General features: G+C 34.4%; 3 protein-coding genes across 6 annotated transcripts; all 3 read left to right on the top strand.

Annotated features, from left to right (window-relative positions):
• Positions 1 to 12,796: 12,796 nt before the first annotated feature.
• LOC113283452 lies at positions 12,797 to 13,618 on the top strand (the record flags this gene model as incomplete). Its single annotated transcript, XM_026532721.1, has 2 exons — positions 12,797 to 13,090; positions 13,502 to 13,618. Coding segments are annotated over exons 1-2 (411 nt in total), but the record flags the coding sequence as incomplete, so codon positions are not given.
• A 340-nt stretch (positions 13,619 to 13,958) lies between these two features.
• On the top strand, positions 13,959 to 17,012 carry LOC113282173. Its single transcript, XM_026531131.1, has 4 exons — positions 13,959 to 14,225; positions 14,387 to 14,480; positions 15,779 to 15,985; positions 16,143 to 17,012. The coding sequence occupies exons 1-4, from the start codon at positions 14,151 to 14,153 to the stop codon at positions 16,841 to 16,843; spliced, it is 1,077 nt and encodes a 358-aa protein (XP_026386916.1). The 5' UTR covers positions 13,959 to 14,150; the 3' UTR covers positions 16,844 to 17,012.
• A 95-nt stretch (positions 17,013 to 17,107) lies between these two features.
• Positions 17,108 to 22,516, top strand: LOC113282172 (origin of replication complex subunit 4-like). Of its 4 annotated transcripts, XM_026531130.1 has the most exons (19): positions 17,108 to 17,465; positions 18,290 to 18,319; positions 18,519 to 18,583; positions 18,742 to 18,970; positions 19,072 to 19,162; positions 19,290 to 19,346; positions 19,478 to 19,525; positions 19,879 to 19,929; positions 20,036 to 20,079; positions 20,202 to 20,265; positions 20,401 to 20,487; positions 20,698 to 20,789; positions 20,881 to 20,962; positions 21,154 to 21,239; positions 21,338 to 21,450; positions 21,584 to 21,676; positions 21,773 to 21,840; positions 21,950 to 22,096; positions 22,201 to 22,516. In XM_026531130.1, the coding sequence occupies exons 4-19, from the start codon at positions 18,861 to 18,863 to the stop codon at positions 22,228 to 22,230; spliced, it is 1,263 nt and encodes a 420-aa protein (XP_026386915.1). In that variant the 5' UTR covers positions 17,108 to 17,465; positions 18,290 to 18,319; positions 18,519 to 18,583; positions 18,742 to 18,860; the 3' UTR covers positions 22,231 to 22,516. The 4 variants fall into 4 exon arrangements, with proteins under 4 accessions (XP_026386915.1, XP_026386913.1, XP_026386914.1 ...); XM_026531128.1 differs by lacking the exon at positions 18,519 to 18,583; XM_026531129.1 differs by lacking the exon at positions 18,519 to 18,583 and having other exon boundaries at positions 18,287 to 18,319.
• The last annotated feature ends 56 nt before the right edge of the window (positions 22,517 to 22,572 follow it).

Genomic DNA, 22,572 nt, shown 5'->3' with positions numbered 1-22,572 from the left:
GATATCTTAATATATTTACTCTAAGAAAAAAATGATTATCAAATAAAAAGATGTATTTACTCTGTGTTTGTGCATTATTAATATTAACGTAAGCATGAAAATGAATCTCACGTTTTCAAAATACAATATATTGAACATAAAATAAAAATAAGCATTTCAATATAAAATCTTGAAAAAAACATAAACAAAAAACCATTAGATACTGGAACATAATAAAAAAATAATCAAATTGAAAAAATATACAAAAATATAAAAATCTATTATACACAGATAATTATAGTCCTGTTAATAGGAGGGAAATAATGGATTTGAGGAGGGAATGATTAAGAGGAGGGAATTATAATTTGGGAGGACACATTGACTTTTCACAAAATGCGTAAATGTCAGTTATATCCTTTAATCTAGCCCGAAATCGATGAAATCCTTCATTTTCTTATGAACCCTTTTTTACTAGCCGTGGAAGAGTAAATAACAATAAGCAATTTGTAAAATGGACATCAATACCATGAACGATTTTATTCTGACCGTCAAACACTTAGAGATTGAATTGAAATAATAATGGTTTAATAATGGGGAAGAACGATGTATGAAATTTAAGTTGCACAGTGAGGGAAAGGAGAAGAGACAAATGACACCTCCAAGATAAGCATCGTGTTTGAAGAACCCAATTGGTGTTCCCTTTATACTCATAACTAGTACAATATCAATTCCAACTTAATCATGTTGGTGTCTGTTGGATTTTTTGTTTCCGACCAACTACAACAAAACCATTCAAGTGATATATAATGAAATAAAAGTGGAAATTATGATTTTAAAATTCAAAAAGGGTTAGTTAATTCCTTTTTGATTTTGATCGTTCTTCACTCATGAACCACTGTGAGTTCGTGACAATTTGGAAAAAATAGGTAAAGAACACTAAAAACTGGTTCTGGAAGCGAAGGAACCAAACATTTTGTCACTGAGGGTATTTAGTAGTTTAAAAATATTTATTTCCTTTCGTATTGTATGATTTTGACTTGGTATTGGCCATAATTGGACCATTTTCTTTCCCTCCCCAAATCCATTCTTTCCCTCCTATTAACAGTACTCATAATTATTCGTATGAGACAAAAAATGAATTTGTTTGGTTGAAAAAACCTGCATACCCTTACATGAAATAAATATAATAATTTCTAAGAGTATAGGTAAACATATGAAGAGTTTTATGTGTAAACTCCAGTTCCTAGTATCATGTGTAAACACTAATTTCTTATAACCAATTCTAACCGGTATTAGATATTCACATATAAAGTGATTTTTGAATACTTATCTAGATACTCAATAATCGATATCGACAATGGCGGTCTATAAGTACTTAAGTATTTTTATTTTTTATTCTTTTTACCAAAGAGTAAAACCATTGTTTCAGCAAAAGATGCACAGAGTAAAACCAACGATTCAATAAAGGTCGAGAACAAGTTCTACTTAGATAAAGTCTAAGGGTCAAAAAATGAAGAGGATATACACTCACATATAGAAATATATTGAAAATATGTCTTTACTTTCTTTTTCCTGCTTGATTTTTGAATAGGAACGCCTTCATGCGACTCAAGACCTGCTTGATTTTTGAATAAGAACGCCTTCATGCGACTAAACACCTTCACCTTCACTTGACTCATTCTCATTCATCGGAATAATTTCTAGCTGATGTTCATCACCCATGTCATTATCATCCCTATCAAATCAGTGAAGAAGATGATCAACCTGATGTTGCAATTGACATAATTGTAGAGATCAATAGCTTGTTGTCAATCATCATGTGTTTCTTTTAATTCTACAAATATAATAAAAGCTATCTATCGAAAGTTTTCAAAAATATTCTCTTAGAAGTATAAGAAAATCGTGAATTTCTTCTTTATGGTTAGGAGAGCAGATAAAAGAGGTAACTGCACCGAATAAACCAATTAGGGCATGGCCTTTGACGAAAACGCCTGAAACCGATTCAACTATGGATAAAGACATGAAGGAGCTGATGAGAGATATGAAGATCCCCTCAGTTGTGTTGCCTCTATTTTTAGGATTTTGATATAGATCATATGGGATCTCCTAAATGCTACTCAATGAAAAACTTCACTAAATTCCTAAGAAGTTCATATTCATTATATACAATGGCCTATGCAATCAAGATCAGACAAAATTAGACAATAAGTAAGAATCAACAACAACATATCCAAGGATTCTACTTGTTTCGCATGTGAAAAGTCAAAAATTAATAAATGGGATAAAATAGTTAATATGGATAAATGCTTGAGATATGAAGTAATTGTAGCCGAACCTGGAAATAGTATGAATTGCTTGAGATTTGTAGATGTAGTAGTACATAGATGTAACTTTGGGACTTCATGATGGAGTTGGTTTAGCTATTTTTTTTTCCTCAAATAAAATATCATCCATCTTGTACCACTGAGTGGACTGGGACTAGAATGAGTATGCATAACCTATTTTGGAGAACTATCGAAAAGAAAAAAAAACAGAGAATATTTTAAAGTAAAAAATTATCCAAGTGAGTTAGCTTAAATAAAACTGGGGATCAAACAAACTGATGTCAAGATACGTGTATGGGAAAACTTAGCTGCAAATATGTATATTTTACACGGACAGAATGATGAAATGGCCTTGACGCATCAAAAGCGGGTAGTATGAACAAATTATGAAAGAAATTCATATATATATTTTGAGTAAGATTTCTGGAAAGTTCTTAGTTTCCGATCCAAATTGGTAAACTTGTTGAGAATCTTAAAACAACAGACTTGTATATACTCACTAGCCATGTCAGGCCATCTCAGAAATCTTTCATCCGAGGGTGTAAGTGTGTTGTATTAATGTCTCTACGTATAACGTTAGTAATATTACTACAGTAGAAAAATTAAATAAAGAGAGAGGGTTATTTAATTTAACAATACCTATATGATCATGTTGTTTTTAAATATCCTCTTCAAATTAAAAAGCAAGGTTTGTGTGCTCATAGGTCTTGTATTTAAACAAATATGATATACACATTAATGTTCATAGATTTAGAAAGTTTTCGAAGCACTTCAAATTCTTCGGAATTTTATTATATCAATCCCACTCACCTGAATCAGTCTCACAAACCCTCATCCAGACATAAAAATAATTAAAAACCTAATCAAAAAGCATTCATAGAAAGCTCCAAATATACCATCAAAATCATTTTTTTCCGTCTAACCTATTATTCAATCTCTCTTCTTATTAAAAAATATACATCCTTATAACTTGAAGAGCTCTATTCTAGCTATAAAAACCGGTAAAAAACCATTTGCGCCACTATCAGTATCAACAATTACAGTAGTTCCTGAAACTAGCAAAAAGATGAATCTTGGGTCCTCCTTCCTTATAAAAAATGAATCAAGGAAAATTCCCATTTACAGGGCTTTTCCAATTATTATAAGCTCTTCGGGATAATAAAACATATGTATATGCAGGTTGGTAATGCTGTTGTGGTACCCGTTGGAAGAGCTTTTGGATTTTCTCTTAGAAAGGCAGTTAACAATACGATTGACAGTGAGGCTGGTTTCCGGTTTCCTCCTTTCTTCTCCAGGATAAAGTCTTGAAGATTGAAACAATTGTGTTTTACTTTTGTTAACAAGGTTCCACGATTACTTTAACAATCCAGATGAGGTTTTGTACCTTTTGGTTTAACTGATTATTATGTGTTTTGGTTCCGATTTCTTCAAATCACATCATCTTTAAGAAAAAAATGGTATAATTTATAGAATTACAAAAAACAGAAGGAATATCAGTAAATGTTTCATTCATTTCTCAATTTACGATTGCAACATCGAAGCTTGTTAATAGTTCTACTCCAAAATGGACATATCAATATGATATTTTCCGTCCAATGTTTTACTTTTTAACGCCCTTTACATGTTATCCAACATCAGTGATAAGTACATAATGTACATAGTGGAAATCCATGCGTATATTCACCATCATTCTTGCACATTAATTGTTATTATATTTTTGTAACACAATTTTACTATAATCCATGTGTATATTTGCTAATGCATAAGTTAGTTTGGAAATACAATTTTGAAATGAATTTTTAAAATAAATAATTCAAATTTTTGTTAAGCAAATTTTATTTACTCCCGACCTCAAAAATTAATTTTTGGTTATAGAGAAACAAAAACACTTTTACAACTGATATCCAAAGGCTCTTAAAGTAGAATAAGCTTTACATGGGTATATTATTGGATTGCGGGTTATAATTATAAGGATAATTAGGTTTGATCCCTATGCATAGAATATATGAAGAGACTTGTTCTTGTTAAATTCGGATCTTGGAATATAGATTATATAAGAATTTCTCCTCATTGAATTCAAATCTTAAATGTTCAAGTCCATACAAGGTTGACCTTGTAGAGGATTATTCATGCAGGTTCACGACCCAAAATATAGGTGGTGTACTAGGTACACTCTAATTTTCAATGGAATATTTGCTTTAACGGATTTCCAGGTAAAAAAGATATCAAGCAAACCTCAATAATTAGGATAACTTACTCTCTTCAAAAATTATAAAGATTCCTAATTGATTTTACCTCACAAGATCAATATAAATCAAGTTTAGATGTCAATCTTACGGAACCATAAAGTCAAAGCTGAAGAAGTTTTTGTAGTTTTTGTCAATCTTATTCCTAAATCAATAGTTCTTGAAATGGTCTCATAACAAAAGAGACAGATCTTAGAATATATAAGAACTACGAGGATCAAGATAAAGATTTCGGATATCAAAGATCTATAAGATAAAAGATAGTCTGAATGAGCTTCACGAATACCTTAGTAAAGACCTCAAAGTTTGTGTTTCTCGAGGAAACCTTGGTAATTAGAGGACGACTATTTCAGCAACTAGAGCACACTGTATCGGGATTGATCTTCTTAGTTATAGAGAGTCCTTTATATATAATGATGAAACGTGTTAGGTTGCTTAAAGTTCAAGCAATTATTTCTTGTGATCAAAGCAAGTTCGTGAACTAGTTTCTATGTATGAATTACTTAGTAAACTTTAGCTTCTCAATATAGATTGATTCCAAAGAATGAAAACCATGTAAGCACGTGAAAAGTTTTCCTTGTAATAAAAATAATAATGTGTACCCGTGTATTTATTGATTAAAGAACCTTGCATACAAGTTAGCTTATGAATAACCAAGTAAAGTATGTGATCCATCAATTAGAGTTCAGTAATACCCAAAAATAGAACAGTTCACGAACTAAGAAAAGTGGTTCACAAACTTAATAAATTTTGGAGCTCATACCTAAAAGTTCGTAGTTCGCAAATTGAAAAATCATATACTAAACTGATACAACATTGTTTCATAATGTAAAATGGTATAAATAATGAGTAAATATGATAATTAGTCTTCACATACATTTGTTATGAAATTCTCACAGATGTCTTCATTGTTCTTCATTCTTCAATCTTCGAGGGTACTCGGTGATTTCTGATACTCAACTATGATGTTCTAATCCTATTCAGAGACTGACTTTAGTAGACTATACATCAACAAATAGTTTAACACTGACAACAAGCTTAACCGAGCGATCTCTAACATTAGTTTCAAAATAAAACTATTATATTCAACTTAAAAGTACTTTTAAATTAGTTGCAATTAACTACAATATAAACTAATCATTTAGACCTTCAACTTCATCATCTTTATCAAAGACGTCAACGTTAACAAAATGTGTGTTTTCTATTTTTTTCCATGGGTTTCTGTAACTCGTTAAAATCCCTTTCCCGCAGATATTGTTAATCATTCATTTTTGAAATGTACGCTGAAAGAGATTTTATGCTTCTCCCAGCTATAGTAATGTTTTTCTTACGAAAGACGATTTTTTGTAAGTTTCTTTCTCACAAAAGTATATTGAATCGCTCTTTATTTTTCGGCCGCATGTTGGTTATTAACTCGCCAATGTTAAAAAGATTTTTTTGCTGCTTCTTGGCCTTCTTATCTTAGTCTTTTTGCTACTTTTTGATTTATATATTATTTTAAATTTTGCAGTTTTACTAGCATTCAGATTTGAATTTGAATTTGGAGAGAGATTACCAATAAGTATTGTCAACATACCCTTGTACTCATCCTTTCCACACTTTTTCCACAAATGAATTCATTAAATTTAAAAGTTGTGATTTTAAAAAATTGTTTTTCATCTTCTAATTGTTCTTATCACATCAAAATCAATTTCGCCGTTCCTTCCGACTCGAATGGCTTGGATGACCACAACAACGTATATGACTACTTCTTTATTGGTTAAATGGGAATGGCCTGGCGATCTTGTAGTATCACGTCTTTTGAAGTTAAGTGTTTCTTCACAAAATTTTCGCATGAAATTTCTCCCAAAAGTCAAGTCCTTGTTGTTGAGCACCACTGATAGAATCTTGTGCATCTTCTTCGATAAAAATCTTTGAACCACGAATTTCGTTGTTACTTTGAGAAGGTTGGCCAGTAATAGTCATCTTTCAGAAGATTAGTGTGAGATTAGAAAATATTTTATGGAATATATTTTAGAAGATTAGTGTGAGACCAGAATATTTATGGAATATGTTTTAGAAGATTAGTGTGAGATCAGAATATCAAATTTCATTGTTACTTAGAGAAGGTTGGCCAGTACAGTTTTTACTTGGTATTAGAAGATATTTTATGGAATTAAAGGTAATAAGATATGAGAAGAATTGATGTTGAAATTTGATATACATAAAAGATTCAAATAAAACTTGTTAGCTGCAAAGACTGTGCCGCCTGACAACAAACACTCTACCGCTCGGCAAAAACTCTACTTAGCGGCGCACTCTCTTATGCTCGGTGAAATTTTTACCGCAATTCCCAAACTCTGAAATTTACTAGTTTTTTGCCAAGTGATTTTGTCAATCAGGCAAGTCCATAGACTTATAGTGGACTCAACTTGCAAGTCCACAACTTGTCCCAAGTCATATGTCAAGGCGAAGTCAAGTGATCTTCTATTCTGCTTTCTTATTAGGGATAATTGGTGTTTAGTACTCAAGTTATGACCAACACTAGGATTTGGTCTAACATTTGTCCAACGTTAGGGCTTGGTACCTGGACAAAACGTTGACCTATGTTGACCAGTTATGACCACACTTTTATAAATTTTAAGAAAATAAAAATATCAAGTTACAATCGTACCCCCGAAGTGAATCTAAAATCCAACGGACTGGAAAAACATTCTTAAGCGTACGGTCGAGATCAAAGCTTGATCCTATTTATGCCTTCTTCTTCTTCATCTTATTAGAACCCATCGTGAAGAACAAAGAAAATACTCCATTGCTGCTGCTACATATCTTTTCTTTAGCAAGTGATGTTGAAAAGTCGACGAAGAACAAGAATATGTTGATGGCTTTAATGCAGAAGATGATATCAAGAAGTGATGTAGAAGTGGGTGTTTGATGATTTGAGAGAAGGGGATCTGAGATGTTGATGTTTATGGGTTCAGAAGAGATGGTTAGAAAGTTTGTTCAGAATCAAAGAAGAATTGGCAGCTAGGGTTTGATTCAATTTTGAATTTGGCAGTAAGATTGTTTGATTTAGAATTGATGGTGAAATTGGGGTTTTATAGCTTTGAGAAGAATGGGTTTTTTTTTGTCTCTGTAATTGAATGTTGCAGCTAAGTTTGAAATTCAATTGAAGATGGGTTTATCTTAAATTTGAATTAGATGAGAGGAAAGTCAGAGTTCGGGTGATGCTATGAGTCTGTGGTGATCAACCAAGGTTTGAGTTAATTTTGAGTTTGGCGATGGGATGGTTTAATTTCGAATTGATGGTGAAATTAGGGTTCTTATAGCTTTGAGATGAATGAGTTTCTGTTGTTTCTGTAATTGAATGCTGCAGCTGAGTTTGAAATGGAATTGAAGATGAGTTTCGAATTAGATGAGAGGAAATTTAGGGTTCGGTGATGCTATGAGTATGTGGTTATCAGTGCATTGAGATGAAAGTGTTAGTAGTGTTGCTTCAAGATGAAAAATCAATCTCAGATGGGTTGTGATGGGCAGGTGAGTGAGATAATGGAGTACTGCTGCCATTATTCTGTACAAAGGGTGCTAGAAGACTTTGAATTGGAATTGACAGATTGTTTTTGTGGTTGAACTGCAAAGAAGGTGGTGGTGTTGAGTTGATGTAGCGGTAGACTATTAGTGCCACAAGTTAATGTTGATTGGATTGTTGAAGCTGCTGAGTTTAGAAGATTGCAAGAGAGAATTTGTGTTTGAGCTGGGAGGTATGGCCTGAGTATGGTTCTGATGCTGTCAAGATTTTGAATGAGTACTGTGAACGATGTAGATGAATGTTAGGAACTTAGGGTACAATTGTAATCTGTTTAATAAATTTAATTTAATATATAATTTTAATTAATTTTTTAACAGAAGTCAAGGCTTAGCGGAATCAACTAGGGTCAACATCCAGTCCAGGTACCAAGTCCTAATGTTGGAAAAATGTTAGACCAAAGCCTAGCGTTGGTCATAACCTGCGTACTAAACACCAATTATCCCTTCTTATTATTCGTTTCATCTGTTTCCTTCTATAACGAAACACCAAAAGGGGGTTAGTCGTGGGAGAGTTCGAGAGATTTTAATGTATTTAGGTTTTCTCCTTTTAGTCCCGAGGGAGTTTGAGGGAGTCTCTCCAAATCTGCGTTAGTCGTGGGGGAGTTTAGAGGAGTCTCCTGAACTCTCTAGAAAACACCTGTTAGTCGCTGGGGAGTTTAAAAAAAGCTCTTGAACTCCCCGTTAGTCATAAAACCCTACAATACTAGGGAGTTGGTTGCTTTGGGGAGTTAGAAGGAGTTTTTAGTGTATTTTGTTCTCACAACAAATCTCTCAAAAGAGTAGAGATTTGGGAAGGAGTTTGGTGCGTAGAAAACCATAGGAGAAAGAAGAGGAAACATTTTTTCCCAGGTATGTTTTTTTTCTTCTTTGATCTCCATGATTGTTTATAATAGTTTGATTTGTGTACTATTTTGATTGTTTTTCATATCTTTGATCTCCATGATTGTTTATTTTGATTGTGTGTATAGTTTTTTTTTGTGGGTACTCTCTCTCTGTCAAAACCCTAATTTGTGGTTCAAAAGATCTTGGTAAGAAATTGCATGATTTGATTATAATGATATCTTTAAATTAAACCGTTGGAATATGATGCAATTTGAGTATGTCGTAGTTTACCTTGTTATAGAAGTACAATAAAATTTTCACGCGGATCAGGTCACGTTTGCTACTGCAAAGCTTGCACAATATATGACTATGGTCTGCTGAGTTTAAATCCCGAATAGGGGACTGATTCCTATTTATCTCATTCTCCGCTTATCGGACAAAGCTGAAATTTTAGTATGATGTTTGTATATATGAAGGTTACCTATTGTAGAAATTTCATGAAGTTCTGATCACTTTAGGTACACCAAAGTGTGAGAAATCCGTAACTGAATTCTGTATGCACGTATTGAAAGTAGTCGGGTTCTGAGTAATGTATCTGTTTAATGAACCGTTGGAATGCTATGATTTTTGAGTGTGTTGTAGAATATTGAGTTTTAAGTGTACCATAAAAAATTTAATAGGATCAGGTAAGTATTAGTACTGCAAAGATTGGACAATCTGAAACTGTGTTTCGGTGAAACAGAATTCCTTTACAGCTATCTTCATAATTTGTTATGTCATCATGCATTAATTGGCTTGCTACTTTGCATGGGTGTCATTGAGAATCACTATCACTTGTTAAGTCATCTTATTTAGACACATACTTCTCTTCTATTCTATATGTCAAAGTTCAATACAGTGGCGTACTTCATTCTGTATTGGCGTGTTTTAGCCAATTCATACGGTGCTTTTGTTATAATGATATCTTTATACTCAACCGTTGGAATATGATGAAATTTGAGTATGTCGTAGTTTACCTTGTTATAGAAGTACAGTAAAATGTTCACGCGGATCAGGTCAGGTTTGCTACTGCAAAGCTTGCACAATATATGACTATAGTCTGCTGAGTTTAAATCCCGAATAGGGGACTGATTCCTATTTATCTCATTCTCCGCTTATCGGACAAAGCTGAAATTTTAGTATGATGTTTGTATATATGAAGGTTTCCTACTGTAGAAATTTCATGAAGTTATGATCAATTTAGGTACACCAAAGTGTGAGAAATCCGGAACTGAATTTTGTATGCACGTATTGAAAGTAGTCGGGTGCTGAGTAATGTATCTTTTTAATGAACCGTTGGAATGCTATGATTTTTTAGTGTGTTGTGGAATATTGAGTTGTAAGTGTACCGTAAAAATTTCAAGAGGATCAGGTAAGTATTAGTACTACAAATATTGGACAATCTGAAACTGTGTTTCGGTGAGACAGAATTCCTTTATAGCTATCTTCATAATTTGTTATGTCATCATGCATTAATTGGCTTGCTACTTTGCATGGGTGTCATTGAGAATCACTATCACTTGTTAAGTCCTCTTTTTAGACACATACTTCTCTTCTATTCTATATGCCAAAGTTCAATACAGTGGCGTACTTCATTCCGTATTGGCGTGTTTTAGCCAATTCATACGGTGCTTTTGTTGCAAGGAGTTGTTAAGGGATTTTCTTTGATTAACAATTTGGCTAAGTAGCTCTGCGTGTTAGTACTGTGTAATCTAGTATATTTTTTTATCATGTTTACATTAGACTGTTTGGTGTTATTACTATCCTTGCTTTGTTAAGTTCTAGTATTAGTCTAAGTACTAATGTAGCTAACATCTCACACCATAGAATGGAAAAATCCAGCCAACCTGCTGAAAACAACAAGAAGAAAAGAATGTTAGGAAGAATAAGAATATGGAACCGGAAACGGAAGTGACTACGAATTACAACAATGGACAACTCGAGAGACTGAGAAATTATTGGAACTGTTGGTAGAAGCTACACTTGAGAAGAAGAAAGACACTAGTGGATGTTTACTAAGAGAATAGTGGAAGAGGAGATACTTCCAAAACTTAACCAAGCATGTGGTTGTGACAAATCTTTTGAGAACTATAAAGGGAAACATAGATGGCTGAAGACTAGATTTGGTCAATACCAGGATTTGTTTAAATCTTGTACTTCTGGATTCGGTTGGGATGATGCTAACAAGATGATTACTGGATCCGACGAGATGTGGAACAATTACTTTGAGGTATGTGTGTGTTACTTACTGAAAACTAAATTTGATATTTTTTTCTTCTATTTTGTGCAGAGTTCTAATTCATGCTTTATCCTTTATTTATTTTTTGTATGTTAACAGAGCCATCCAAACCAAACTAACTTAAGGGAAGATAATGGTAAAGACTATGGTGACTTGCTTATTGTTTTTGGGAATAAATGTGCTTCTGGAAAAGTTACAGTTGATCTTACCCATGAGGGTACAAGTGCTAGAACCTGTGATAAGGAAGATGAACAAGATGATTACTTCGATGTTGATTATACTCAACGAGAGCAATATGATAATGCTTTTAACGTATCATACGTGGGATATGGCTTAGAGGAAAGTGATGAACAAGATAAAGATGAAACTCAAGATATGAACAAAGAAAATTCCTGTCAGAAAAACGGCACCAAAGAAAAGACCAAGGTGTGACATTGGTGACTCTTCTACATCAACTAATCCTACTGGGCAGTCTGATTATCTAGAGAAATTGATTGCCAACAGTTCATCGATTGCTTCTTCTATTGATTCAATGCATGCTCTTTGCGAAAGAGAAAGAAGACCGCAAAATTGAAAAAGAAATGCGCAGAATTGATAAGGATAAGAAAGATAACCAAGTATGGGATCTTGTTTATGGCATGAATGAAATTTCTTTGGAAGATAAGCTGAAAGTAATTGAAATGCTGGACAACAATCACAAGAAGAACTTATTCATACGTTTTACTCCTGAAGAGAGAAAGTTGTGGATTGGTTCAAAGTTAAAAGCATAAACCTGTCATCTTTGCAAGTTTCTATTAGGTTTAATGGGCTTTTAGAGTTACAACATTTGATCGTTTTTCTTCATAACTATTAGTATTTAATTTTTCTTTTCTCCTAGTTGAGAACTTATTGTTATGGATTGATTGCTACTAATTTTTATGGGTTGACATCTTTATGGTTATTATGATTGAATTTATGAACTTTATATTCTATATGCTTATTTTCTATATACATATACTTTTATGCTTTTGAAATAATGATGATTCTAATAAAAAAAAGTACTTTTATCATCTTTTTAGGTGAACATGTCTGATTTGGATTTATCTACTGATAGTGAAGATGAAGCCTTTGATACAGAAGAAGAAAGCAGTGATGATGAAGAGGTAAGCAGCAATAATGAATTTGAACTATCCATATTTTTGAATATACTTTCAGCGGTGCATTCATGGTTGATGGATATAATCAAGCAATTGCAATACATACAAAGTCAGCGTACTGAAAGACCAATGAGACGCCCAGTTACTTTGTTTGGATATAACTATATAAGGAGAGTTTTGCGTCAAGACCCAGAAGACTTTCGAAGAAGTTATAGGATGTACCCTGATATTTTTCTAAAACTATGTTGTATCATTAGAGAAACTACATCATTATGTGATACAAGATGTGTTTCTATTGAAGAAATGCTTGGTACATTTTTACTCGTTGTTGGCCAAAGTTCACGATATTGCACAGTACGTGACACATTTGGTCGCTCTCGGTGGACAGTTAGTAAAAACTTCAACAGGATGTTGCGAGCTTTAAATTCTATAGCTCCGAGGATGATGGCTAAGCCAACAAGTGCAACTCCATTTAAAATTCGTGAGAGTACACGATTTTATCCTTACTTTAAGGATTGCATTGGAGCTATGGACGGTACACATATCCCAGCAATGGTAGAGAAAAGAAATGCAGCCGTTTATCGGAATCGACATGGAATTACATCTCAAAATGTGTTAGCGGTTTGCAACTTCGACTTGGAGTTCATATACGTGCTCAGTGGATGGGAAGGGTCTGCTCATGATTCGAAAATACTTAACGACGCAATGACAAAAAGAAATGGACTGAAAATACCGCAGGTAATTTTACTTTTATCTAATGTGAAGTTTTGAGTTTTTTGGTTAAGTTATATTCGGGTTCTACTTGACGAAGTTTTCTTTTGTGTTTTATTCAGGTAAATATTACTTGGGGGATGGTGGGTTTGCAAACCGACGATATGTTTAACACCATTTCGTGGCCAACGTTATCATTTGAAAGAATTTTCTGGTACGGGTAATCATGCGAAAAAGGCTGAAGAATTATTTAACATGCGTCATGCTTCTTTGAGGAATGTAGTTGAAAGATTGTTCGGTGTTGTGAAGTCTCGTTTCTTGATCTTTAAGTCTCAACCTCCATTTCCGTATCAGGTGCAAGCGGAGATAATGACAGCTTGTGCAGGCCTACACAACTTCTTACGAAAAGAATGTCGTTCAGATGAGTTTCCGGTCGAGGAAGAGGAAGATAGCCATCCATCAACGCTTGTAAATGACGATGAAATTTTGACACAACAAACTCAAGAACAACAACGTCAAGAAGCTAATGCATGGAGAAAGAGTATAGCGGATGATATGTGGGAAAATGTTCATAAACAAAGGGAGTTAGAATTGTATGGAGACCGTTAAATTGAAGGGAAAAAAAATTATCTCGTTGCACAAAATAACATACTATTAATACAGAGATATGATCGTTTTCATTTATTTATTTTTTTTGATTAAAGATCAATATTATTTGCAAATAAGGGTTTATTGTTTCTTAAAAGAGAATGAGTTAGGAGTGAACTCTCTCAAACTCCCCCAAACTCCCTCTAATAAACTCTCTCAAACTCCCTACACTCCCCCAAACTCCCGAACTCAAAAACACAAAACTCTCTCAAACTCTCTCAAGATCCCTTAGATTTAAAATACACTGAACTCCCCCGAAATCACTCGAGGACTAACCCCTGTAAAGCTAAAACCCTACATATATATATAAGCTCTGCTGCTGTAGAACGAGCTTATCATCAACGCATCAGTTCTAAGGTAGTTAATCCCCAATACAAAGAATTTTGGTGATCAATCGATAAATTATCGTATCTCTTAGTTTCAGTATCCTATCAGAAAAATGGGGAAAAAAGAGCAAGAACACCTTAATCGCATCTTGATTACGCATCTAAACACCATGCATGAGACCTTCCAGGTAAAACTCATCGTCCCTCCACTCATCAAATTTTATCAACTCAAACTATTCAATTTTGATTTCTTTTTTCTGTTCGCCTAAAACCCTAGTTTTTTCTTTCCATGTTTTTTATATGTTAATTCTCTAATCTTGTTATCTGACTCAATTCTTATTTTTTGTAGCTTTTGGAAGATGCACCTCCTTCTTCTCTTGAGAAAGTAGATTGGCAGGATGTTGTAACATTGGGGGGAGAAGTATCAAAACAAGCAACAATAGGTACACTGCCTCTTCCTTTTCTTAAGTTTTCTTACATACTTAAAATGCCTCTTTTTGAGATTTCTTGCGTGAATTGAATCATTTGTAGTATGTTTGGTTCAAGGTAATTGAATTCACTATAATCAGATTATCCAATTCCAAACGGTAGAGAACAATATTCATAGTGCACGATAAAACCGGTAGAGAACAATATTAAAATTACTTAGTAATGCAATTGCATCCAACATGTTGTTATGTTTTAATTTAGTTGATTTATTCTTTTCTAAGGAAGGTGGTGGTATTTGAAATGCTTGATATATCCTTGACCTGTGAGAGAGAGAGAGACAGTCAGAGATCCTTGTGATCTTGTTTCTGAGGTCAGTTGGATTCTCCAGCAAAATTATCAAGCTGTTTTTATGCTGGTAATAATCATACAGCGCCTTGTTTGGTGCTATTTGATTGTCTGGGATGCCGAAAAGCCAAACATGGTATTAACACATTGAGGTTAGTGGCATGTATGCATAAAACGGTTGAGACTTCAGTTTGATAACCTTTTTGATTACCTGATATTTGTAAAACTAATAGGACCTAGGATCTGTGTCAGGGCTCTTTATTGCTCTGAGAAAAGCACCTATGAAGGGTTAGTTAATATATGCAATTATGACTTCTTGAACTCCAGTGTTAAGTAAACTCAGGGCACATATGTCTGGTAGAAGATAGAAAGTGATAATCTTGGAAGCATTTTGCGCTCATATAATTCAATTTTCAGTAAATCGGTATCTCATGCACTTGCTACATTCTACCTAGGAAAATATTTAGTTCAGGGAACCGTATACCTGATTGATGCATAATGTATTCACATATACGGACGCAAAGTTCTTGCACAGCTTAAGATCCTTTTTTTGTACTTAGGAATGGAAAAACATGTTTTTTAGGAACAAAAGAGAGTTTCAAAGAGTACTGAAGAATCGTCCAGCAAAAGCTCTTAACCAAGCAGGTAAAGTAGTAGATGTACGGAATTAGAAAAAGAGATTTTACCAGATCTCATACTTTATCCATACCATCCTTTGACCAAGCAATGCAAAGTAGTAGAAGTGTAGTACTGGAAAAAGGGATTTCATTAGACCTAACATATGTCCACACCTCCTTGTCAACTAATCTGATAGAATCTTCACATATCCACATTTTCTTACCAGAGAAAATACTCCTATGTCTTAGTTGAAGCATCAAGCATTATTAGTGGTGAAAAAAATGAATCAGTTTGTTAAGATCGTTTTTGTAGAAGTCATTGATGGCGTTTTTGGTTGTACACAATGCAGCTGGAATGCTTTGGAGTGGAGCACCCACCATGAAAGAGTTGGAAGAGAACATGAGGGTCTACTTTAACTTGCTGCAGGGATTCATTCTGCTGGCACACAGTAGTAAGATCGGTGCAGGGCCAACTCTTTCGTCCTATATTAATGCATCTGCAAAGCACGTTGCCGATACAAGTTATTCATTCTTTAAAGAGTCTGTCTCCTCATTTGGTACCATTTCATCCTTCTTTTACGTTAGCCTAATCTATTTGCGTTGCATCTTCTATTTGGATACTGTAGCATCTAGTTGCACACCAGTTGAATTGTGTCAGAATTTGCTTGTCACTTTTGAAAATTTATTCCCTTGGAACATGTAATTTGCTTGCAGGAACTAATAGCAAAGATCAGAGACTTTCGATCCCGCAGTTAGCAGGTTCTGTCTGGGAAGCATGTGGTTCTCTTAAGAAAACTCCTTCCACAAACTACACAGCCATTGGGCGAGCCATCACACAAGTTGCAGTATCCATGAAGGATGTACTGCGTGAACTAAAAGAGTTGAAACCAGCCTCAGTTGAAGATCCAACAATTGATAATACTCCTGACGAGACAAATGATCCAAATGAAAGCGATGATGAGGATGGTGACCTCGGAGAAGATCTCTCACCTGAGGAGATGAAAATCGCTGAATCAGCTATTATCGTTGTGTCTGACACTCTTACAGCAATCAAGGAGCTTATCCGCTTTATCACAGGTTTGCTTAGGCAATCAGAACCCTCCGATAATGATAGCAAATTGGTATATTCGTTGGAAGGATTATTAAGACTCTGTAAAGAAATCGGAATTCAAATCGATGAGCTTGGTGCATGTTTATACCCTCCACAAGAGATTCCTGCATTGAAGCTGGGATCAGATAAAATTTTAGATAACGTTCGTGAAATTCAAGCAGAGATTCGTAAATTCGAGGGATGTTCCTATGATGGTTTATTTAAAGCATGCGAATGTTTAGCGACTTCACTGACCAAAATGAAGACAGAATTGGATTTGTCCGAGACAAGAACCAAAATGCAGAATCTGGCCGTGAGTAGTTAGCATATGAAAGGAAACTCATTACTGTATACATTTTCTTTTTCCATTAAGAGTTACTGGTAGTCTGGCCTTGTCTTTTTTGTCTGTAAACTTAGTTGACGAGGATTCTGAGAATTATTGTTCTTAAAAAGGTTGAATTTTGATATCAAACCAGCTGCTGTGCTTGCGTATTTTGGAGTTGAGTCTGGTCATCATAATGGAGAGACGAATAAAATCTGAACCGTTATAACGGTCGGCATATATAACCGTTTTGTCAAGCCCTCTTTAAAACGTTTTTACCCAGATCTTTGAAACCGTAAAAAACAGACACAATCGACCAGGTTCCCCCTATATTTTTTTCCCGCCATTTTTCGCCTCTTCTGTGTTGGCCTCCTGAAAAGACGAAATTCTCGCTCGCCTAAACTACAATTTTCCTTCCCGACGAAACTAAAACTCTGTTGTCTTCTTTTCTCTAACAGTCGGCAACATTTCTCCTCATTGAAAAAATTAGATATTAACAAATCAACCGATCACAATCAAAGTTATATCTCTACATCTCTTCATTTGGGGTGGGTGGATTCAAGTGAATTGGATTCACAACTTTGGGGTTTCTAAAGATCCAAGCTTCCAATCAGACTTCAATTAGGTAAGTTAAATAATCAATTTAGGTAAGTTAGACCATCACAACTCCCATTGTTGCATGTTTTGTGTTTGCTTCAGTTTGAACTTCAACTGTTCGACAAAATGCCCAAATGAAAATAACTTGTGTCACATTTAATTAAACTTCTGTTGCTACTTAATTACAGTTGATGGTCTCATAAACATATCCGATTCAATCCATGTATGTAAAAGGATTACCAAATTTAGCCATTTTAGATGGAAGTTAAAAAACATACTTTCATTGAGAACGCAAGGATCGTTAGAGCTGCGATCTCATAATTGGTCATTATCAGAATGTATGTACAAAAAAAATAAAAAATGATGAAGGTGAGCCATTAAGTACTTTTGTTGGCATTTTAATCATTTCATGATGTCAGTCGTTTACCCAGTTTTACCTGTAACTTAATTGCCTCATCCGATATTAAGTAAATGTTACAAAGATTTGAACTGAGAAGGGTAATGAAACACTGCATTTGTGGAGGAGATCGACTTGGTTAGATACCTAGAGAATGATATGTTTATATAGTATCAAAAATCTTATAGTGATGTTATTTTCTTATAAGGATGTTATTTCTGTTTGGGAGGATGAATCAATTTCCTTTAATGCCTTAGGAAATGATTACTTTTCTGGTGGAACTGCAAAATCCTGGAAATATCAATGTTAAGTTTTAATTTGCTATTCACACAAACAGATTTCGAAACACTGTACATCAAATACTAGCCATTATGAATACATTCTAGAACTACAATAATTTCGGTCCTCGTTACTTTATCTGAGTTTGTTCCTTTACCTTTCTATTTTGCAAGCAGCTGAAGATGTAAGTCACAGATTTGCATAAGGTATTACTTCCCAGAGTCTACACTAAAATATTATAAATTTATCTGCGTATACAGTTCTTATTGCTGTGTTGAAATACATTCTGACATTTACAGTGGTTTTATTGGATTTGAGATTACTCAATCAAATTGACTGGGGAGTACTATTGGTTACCCAGCTATAGTATATGTTATGAACTCAGTTTTTGCCATCTTAGCTCAGTAGGTAGAACGTACGGATTTTTGCCATACGGTCCGATTCCCGCAGATAGAATACAAGTTAAGAAGGTTGTGTCCATTTCTTAGACCATACTTCTTACCATCGAGTAACAACTAACAATATACTCTTACTTCTTTTAGGTGAATTGAGAATCAAATTACATGAAGAAAAAAAGTGTTTAATAACATACACACATCTGCTCATGCCATGCGACGTGTCTTCACAGGTTTTTGAACGGAATGGCAGGAACATCGTTCGTGCGTCTTTGCTAGTAGAGGATTAAAAGAACCCTAATACTCAAAAACCTAAGCTAAAACCCTCAAACGCTAGGGAAATTATCGCATCATGGAAACATCGAAAGCAGCAGAGGAGGCTTTAATTCTACTCAGAAGTAGGATTTGTAACCCTAATTTCGTTTTCTCTGCTTTATCTGATAAACCAGACAGTAACTACAGGTTTGATTTATTCATTTAATTTTCTTTTTTTCTGAATCAACTTAATGAAGTTTAGATTTTTTTGTAAGGGGAAAAACTAATTGATTTTGATTTGATTTCAGTAAATTAAAGTTCCTACTCTCCAGCTCAGTTACTGAATCCTGCAATAACTCCGTCTTGCTTCTTGGTCCTCGTGGGTGTGGAAAAATCCCTGTAAGTTGTTTTCCTTAAATCACTAGGGATGGTTTTTTCCAAAAGTAGATTCCCAATTTTATGCAGTGTCATTTTCTATTCAAATTCCCTTTTTAATTCTGTTACATCTTTTTGATGAATTTTTCAGGTGTTAGAGCTTGTTTTACAAGATTTGCAGTCTGAGCATCCTGAAACAATTTCAGTGGTATTGATATGTAAACTCATTTAAGGTTTAAAATTAGGATGGCCAAATGAGGGAAAATGATTCCTAGTATGTTTTGTGTGATGGTCTAAAAGGAAGAAGCTGATTTGAGATGTATGTGTGTTTGATTTCAGGTCAGACTGAGTGGGATATTGCATAGTGATGATAATTATGCACTCAAGGTCATGCACTCATGTTTATAATCTCTATTGCTCTCTTCTGAATTATTTTCTGACTGACTATTTGGTATCTAGTATACTACTTTCTGTTTGTTTATTGCATCTTTTTCTTCTCGTTTGCCATTATACAACATATATGCTGTTTTGTCATATGAGGCGCGTAAAGACTAAATATATGCTCTTTAAAAGTTCCATGTTGAAAGTTTGTGACTTCTAATAAGTATTCTTGTATGAATTTTTGGCATTTCTTAGATCTATCCAGCCCTAAAAAATGCTAGAGTGATTGTCCAGTTTCAGGGGGAAACAGTAAGTGGAGTCATTTATTTTAAGTTTCTGACACACTTATTAATCTACAGGAGATTGCTAGACAACTTTGTTTGGAACATGACTTGGAGTTTTCGAAAATGGTATGGACAAAAGCTTCATTTTGGTCGTAATGATGCACTTAGATCTACATATACTGGACTTTTTAATTTCTTGTTTTAATTATCTTGGATCTGTATGTTCCACTAGGCCTCATCTGATGATAACTCTCAGTTCATGATAGCCATGCTGCAGTAAGTGAATCCTTTTTTTCTCTTCATAGATAACCATAGCATATCTTTCACTTTATCCTTTTCAAAATTTTGCTTGTTCATTTTCTGTGCATTACTAAGTGAAGCTTTCCTTTATTCATCAGAAAGTGTGGACTAGATCATAGAACACTCATCTTTGTACTTGATGAGTTTGATCTCTTTACTCAGGTAACCTAATAGACTCTCATAGTAGCAATGGCACCCAATGAAGAATCAGTGAATCACCATAGTCTTGATTCTAGATTCATGAACTGAAATCATATTTAATAACATAGTGGTTGTCTTTACTACGACTCTTCGCAGGGAAAGCAAAGACTACTCTATTGCTTGCTAGATGCAATGCAGTCTGTAATGTCACAAGCTGTAGTTGTCGGTTCCAGTTGCCGCTTGGTACGCAGAAACCTTCTTCATCTTATGTCACTTACTTTTATATGTTAATGGAACAACCCGAAATCACCTGACTGCAGATACGTATCTTGGCTTAAATTTATATTGTTTGGGCACTCAGCAGTTTCCATAGAAAGGCTCTTACTAATACTGGAGCTCTCTTAATCAATTTGTTCAAGCTACCTCTGAGGAAGTTTGATGCTTGTGGTGCAGGATGCAGATCAACTCCTAGAAAAGAGAGTAAGATCGCGTTTTTCCCACAGGAAACTATTGTTTCTTCCTCCCTCTAAAGAAGACCTACAGATGTGAGGATTTCTGAACTCCCCTTGATGATATATGACATTATTGCTTCTAGCTACTGCTTCTAATTTTATGGTTTGCTATCTTGGTATGTAGATTGTTGGAGCACATACTGTCTTTGCCAGCAGATTCAAGTTTTCCTCATGATTATGTAGTTGAGTTTAATGAGAAAATTCATGTATCCTTTATGTGATTTTCCCATTTTTTTTTTTGTGATTGTGTTCAAAAGAAACTCGAGTTGGTTTAAGTCTGGAGAAACTAACACCCAGTCGGAGTTGTATCCAGGGACGTAATTGTCCTTAGACAGGATAGAGTTGCTGACTAGATTTATTCTGTTGAATTCCTTAATTGAGGTGTCAAATTCTACAGTGCATATTAGGAGACCAGAGGTTTAAAGCAATTCTTACGAAACTATCTGATGCTGATTCCAGTGTAAACAACTTGTTGAGCTTTCTGTAAGTATGTGAGGTTATGAATGTTCAACTATTTCATTGCACGTTTATATCTAGTATGCAGTTTTTAGTTTTCACTCCTGCATATTTTTTCCATGCAGATTTCGATCTATTTGCAATATGGATTTAAAAGAATCAAGGTTTCTTTCAATAAAAAACTTTGAAACTGCGAGTAAGAGCATCCATCAGCAACCCAAGCTTGAAAGCCTGCAAGGTTCATGAACTTCAGTGGTTTTTTCTGATACATATTCTGCTTATACAATTCTCTTTCCTTTCCTTTGTTTTTTTTCTTCGTATTTAAAAGCATGCGTGGTATCTTTATTCTTTTCGGATCTATACTCGAGCAGATTGTTCTATTTTAGAGCACTATATTATGGTATGCATGAAGAGACTGGAAACTAAAGAGCAGAACTCCTACAACTTCAATTCTGTTATGAAAGGTGACATACCAGTTGTAAAAGTTCCACTCTTTTTCAATGAATATGTTAATCATGGTATTCATCATTGTGATATTGTCTTCATCTGATTTATTGCAGAGTACAAAGACATACATGATGCTTTCCCGATTTATGTCACTTATTATGAAAGGGATAGATGCTTAATGGTGTGTGAAGTGTTTGGCAAAAATCAATATAAACTTGGTTTCCCATAATAGGTAGTAAAATCTTCTTCCAATAAATTCTTCAACATATCTCTTGGTTGTCTCTTTGCAGGCCTTTGAACACCTTGAACAGCGTGGGTTAATCTCCTTTGAAGATGTCAGGGGGCAGAATCCGTCTGTTCAATTTCGCTCAGTTAAGCTACTAGTCTCATCCCATCAGCTTCAGGAGAGCTTGAAAGCAAACAGTTCCAGTATTCCCGTAAGTTTTATACTCTATCTGATTTTTGTTAATTAGGACATGAATGTTAAAGATTTTGTTTATCAATATTGCTAATGGGGAGGTATTTATTTGTTCATGTTTAGGGGAAAATTCGGACACTACTAATGTTGTAAGAGACAAAACGAGAAAAGGGAGGTTGTCAACGATGCTGGATGCATTCTCATTAATAATGCTGGATGTTATAACCCTTCTAGAGAAGCATTACTATTTTTTGTCATTGGCTGGAATAGATAGCTTCAAGCCTGTGGCGACTGTACCTGGAAGGCTGTGATCAGAGTTCTAAGCTCATGAAATTGCCATTAAACTGTTCCTGGTTAAGTAATAAACAATATATTAACCTTAATTAATCATGACTATGTTTTGGAAAGTTATTCGTTTTGTTTCTTATTTGATACTAGACGTTTTCGTGCGCCGCACTGCCGTGTACATTACTAATATTTGCACGTATATTTCTA

This window comes from Papaver somniferum, chromosome 5 (genome assembly GCF_003573695.1).
Source record: "Papaver somniferum cultivar HN1 chromosome 5, ASM357369v1, whole genome shotgun sequence".
Taxonomy (NCBI): domain Eukaryota; kingdom Viridiplantae; phylum Streptophyta; class Magnoliopsida; order Ranunculales; family Papaveraceae; genus Papaver; species Papaver somniferum.
Note: the sequence above shows the minus strand (reverse complement) of the source record. Positions and strands in the feature narration are given on the sequence as shown.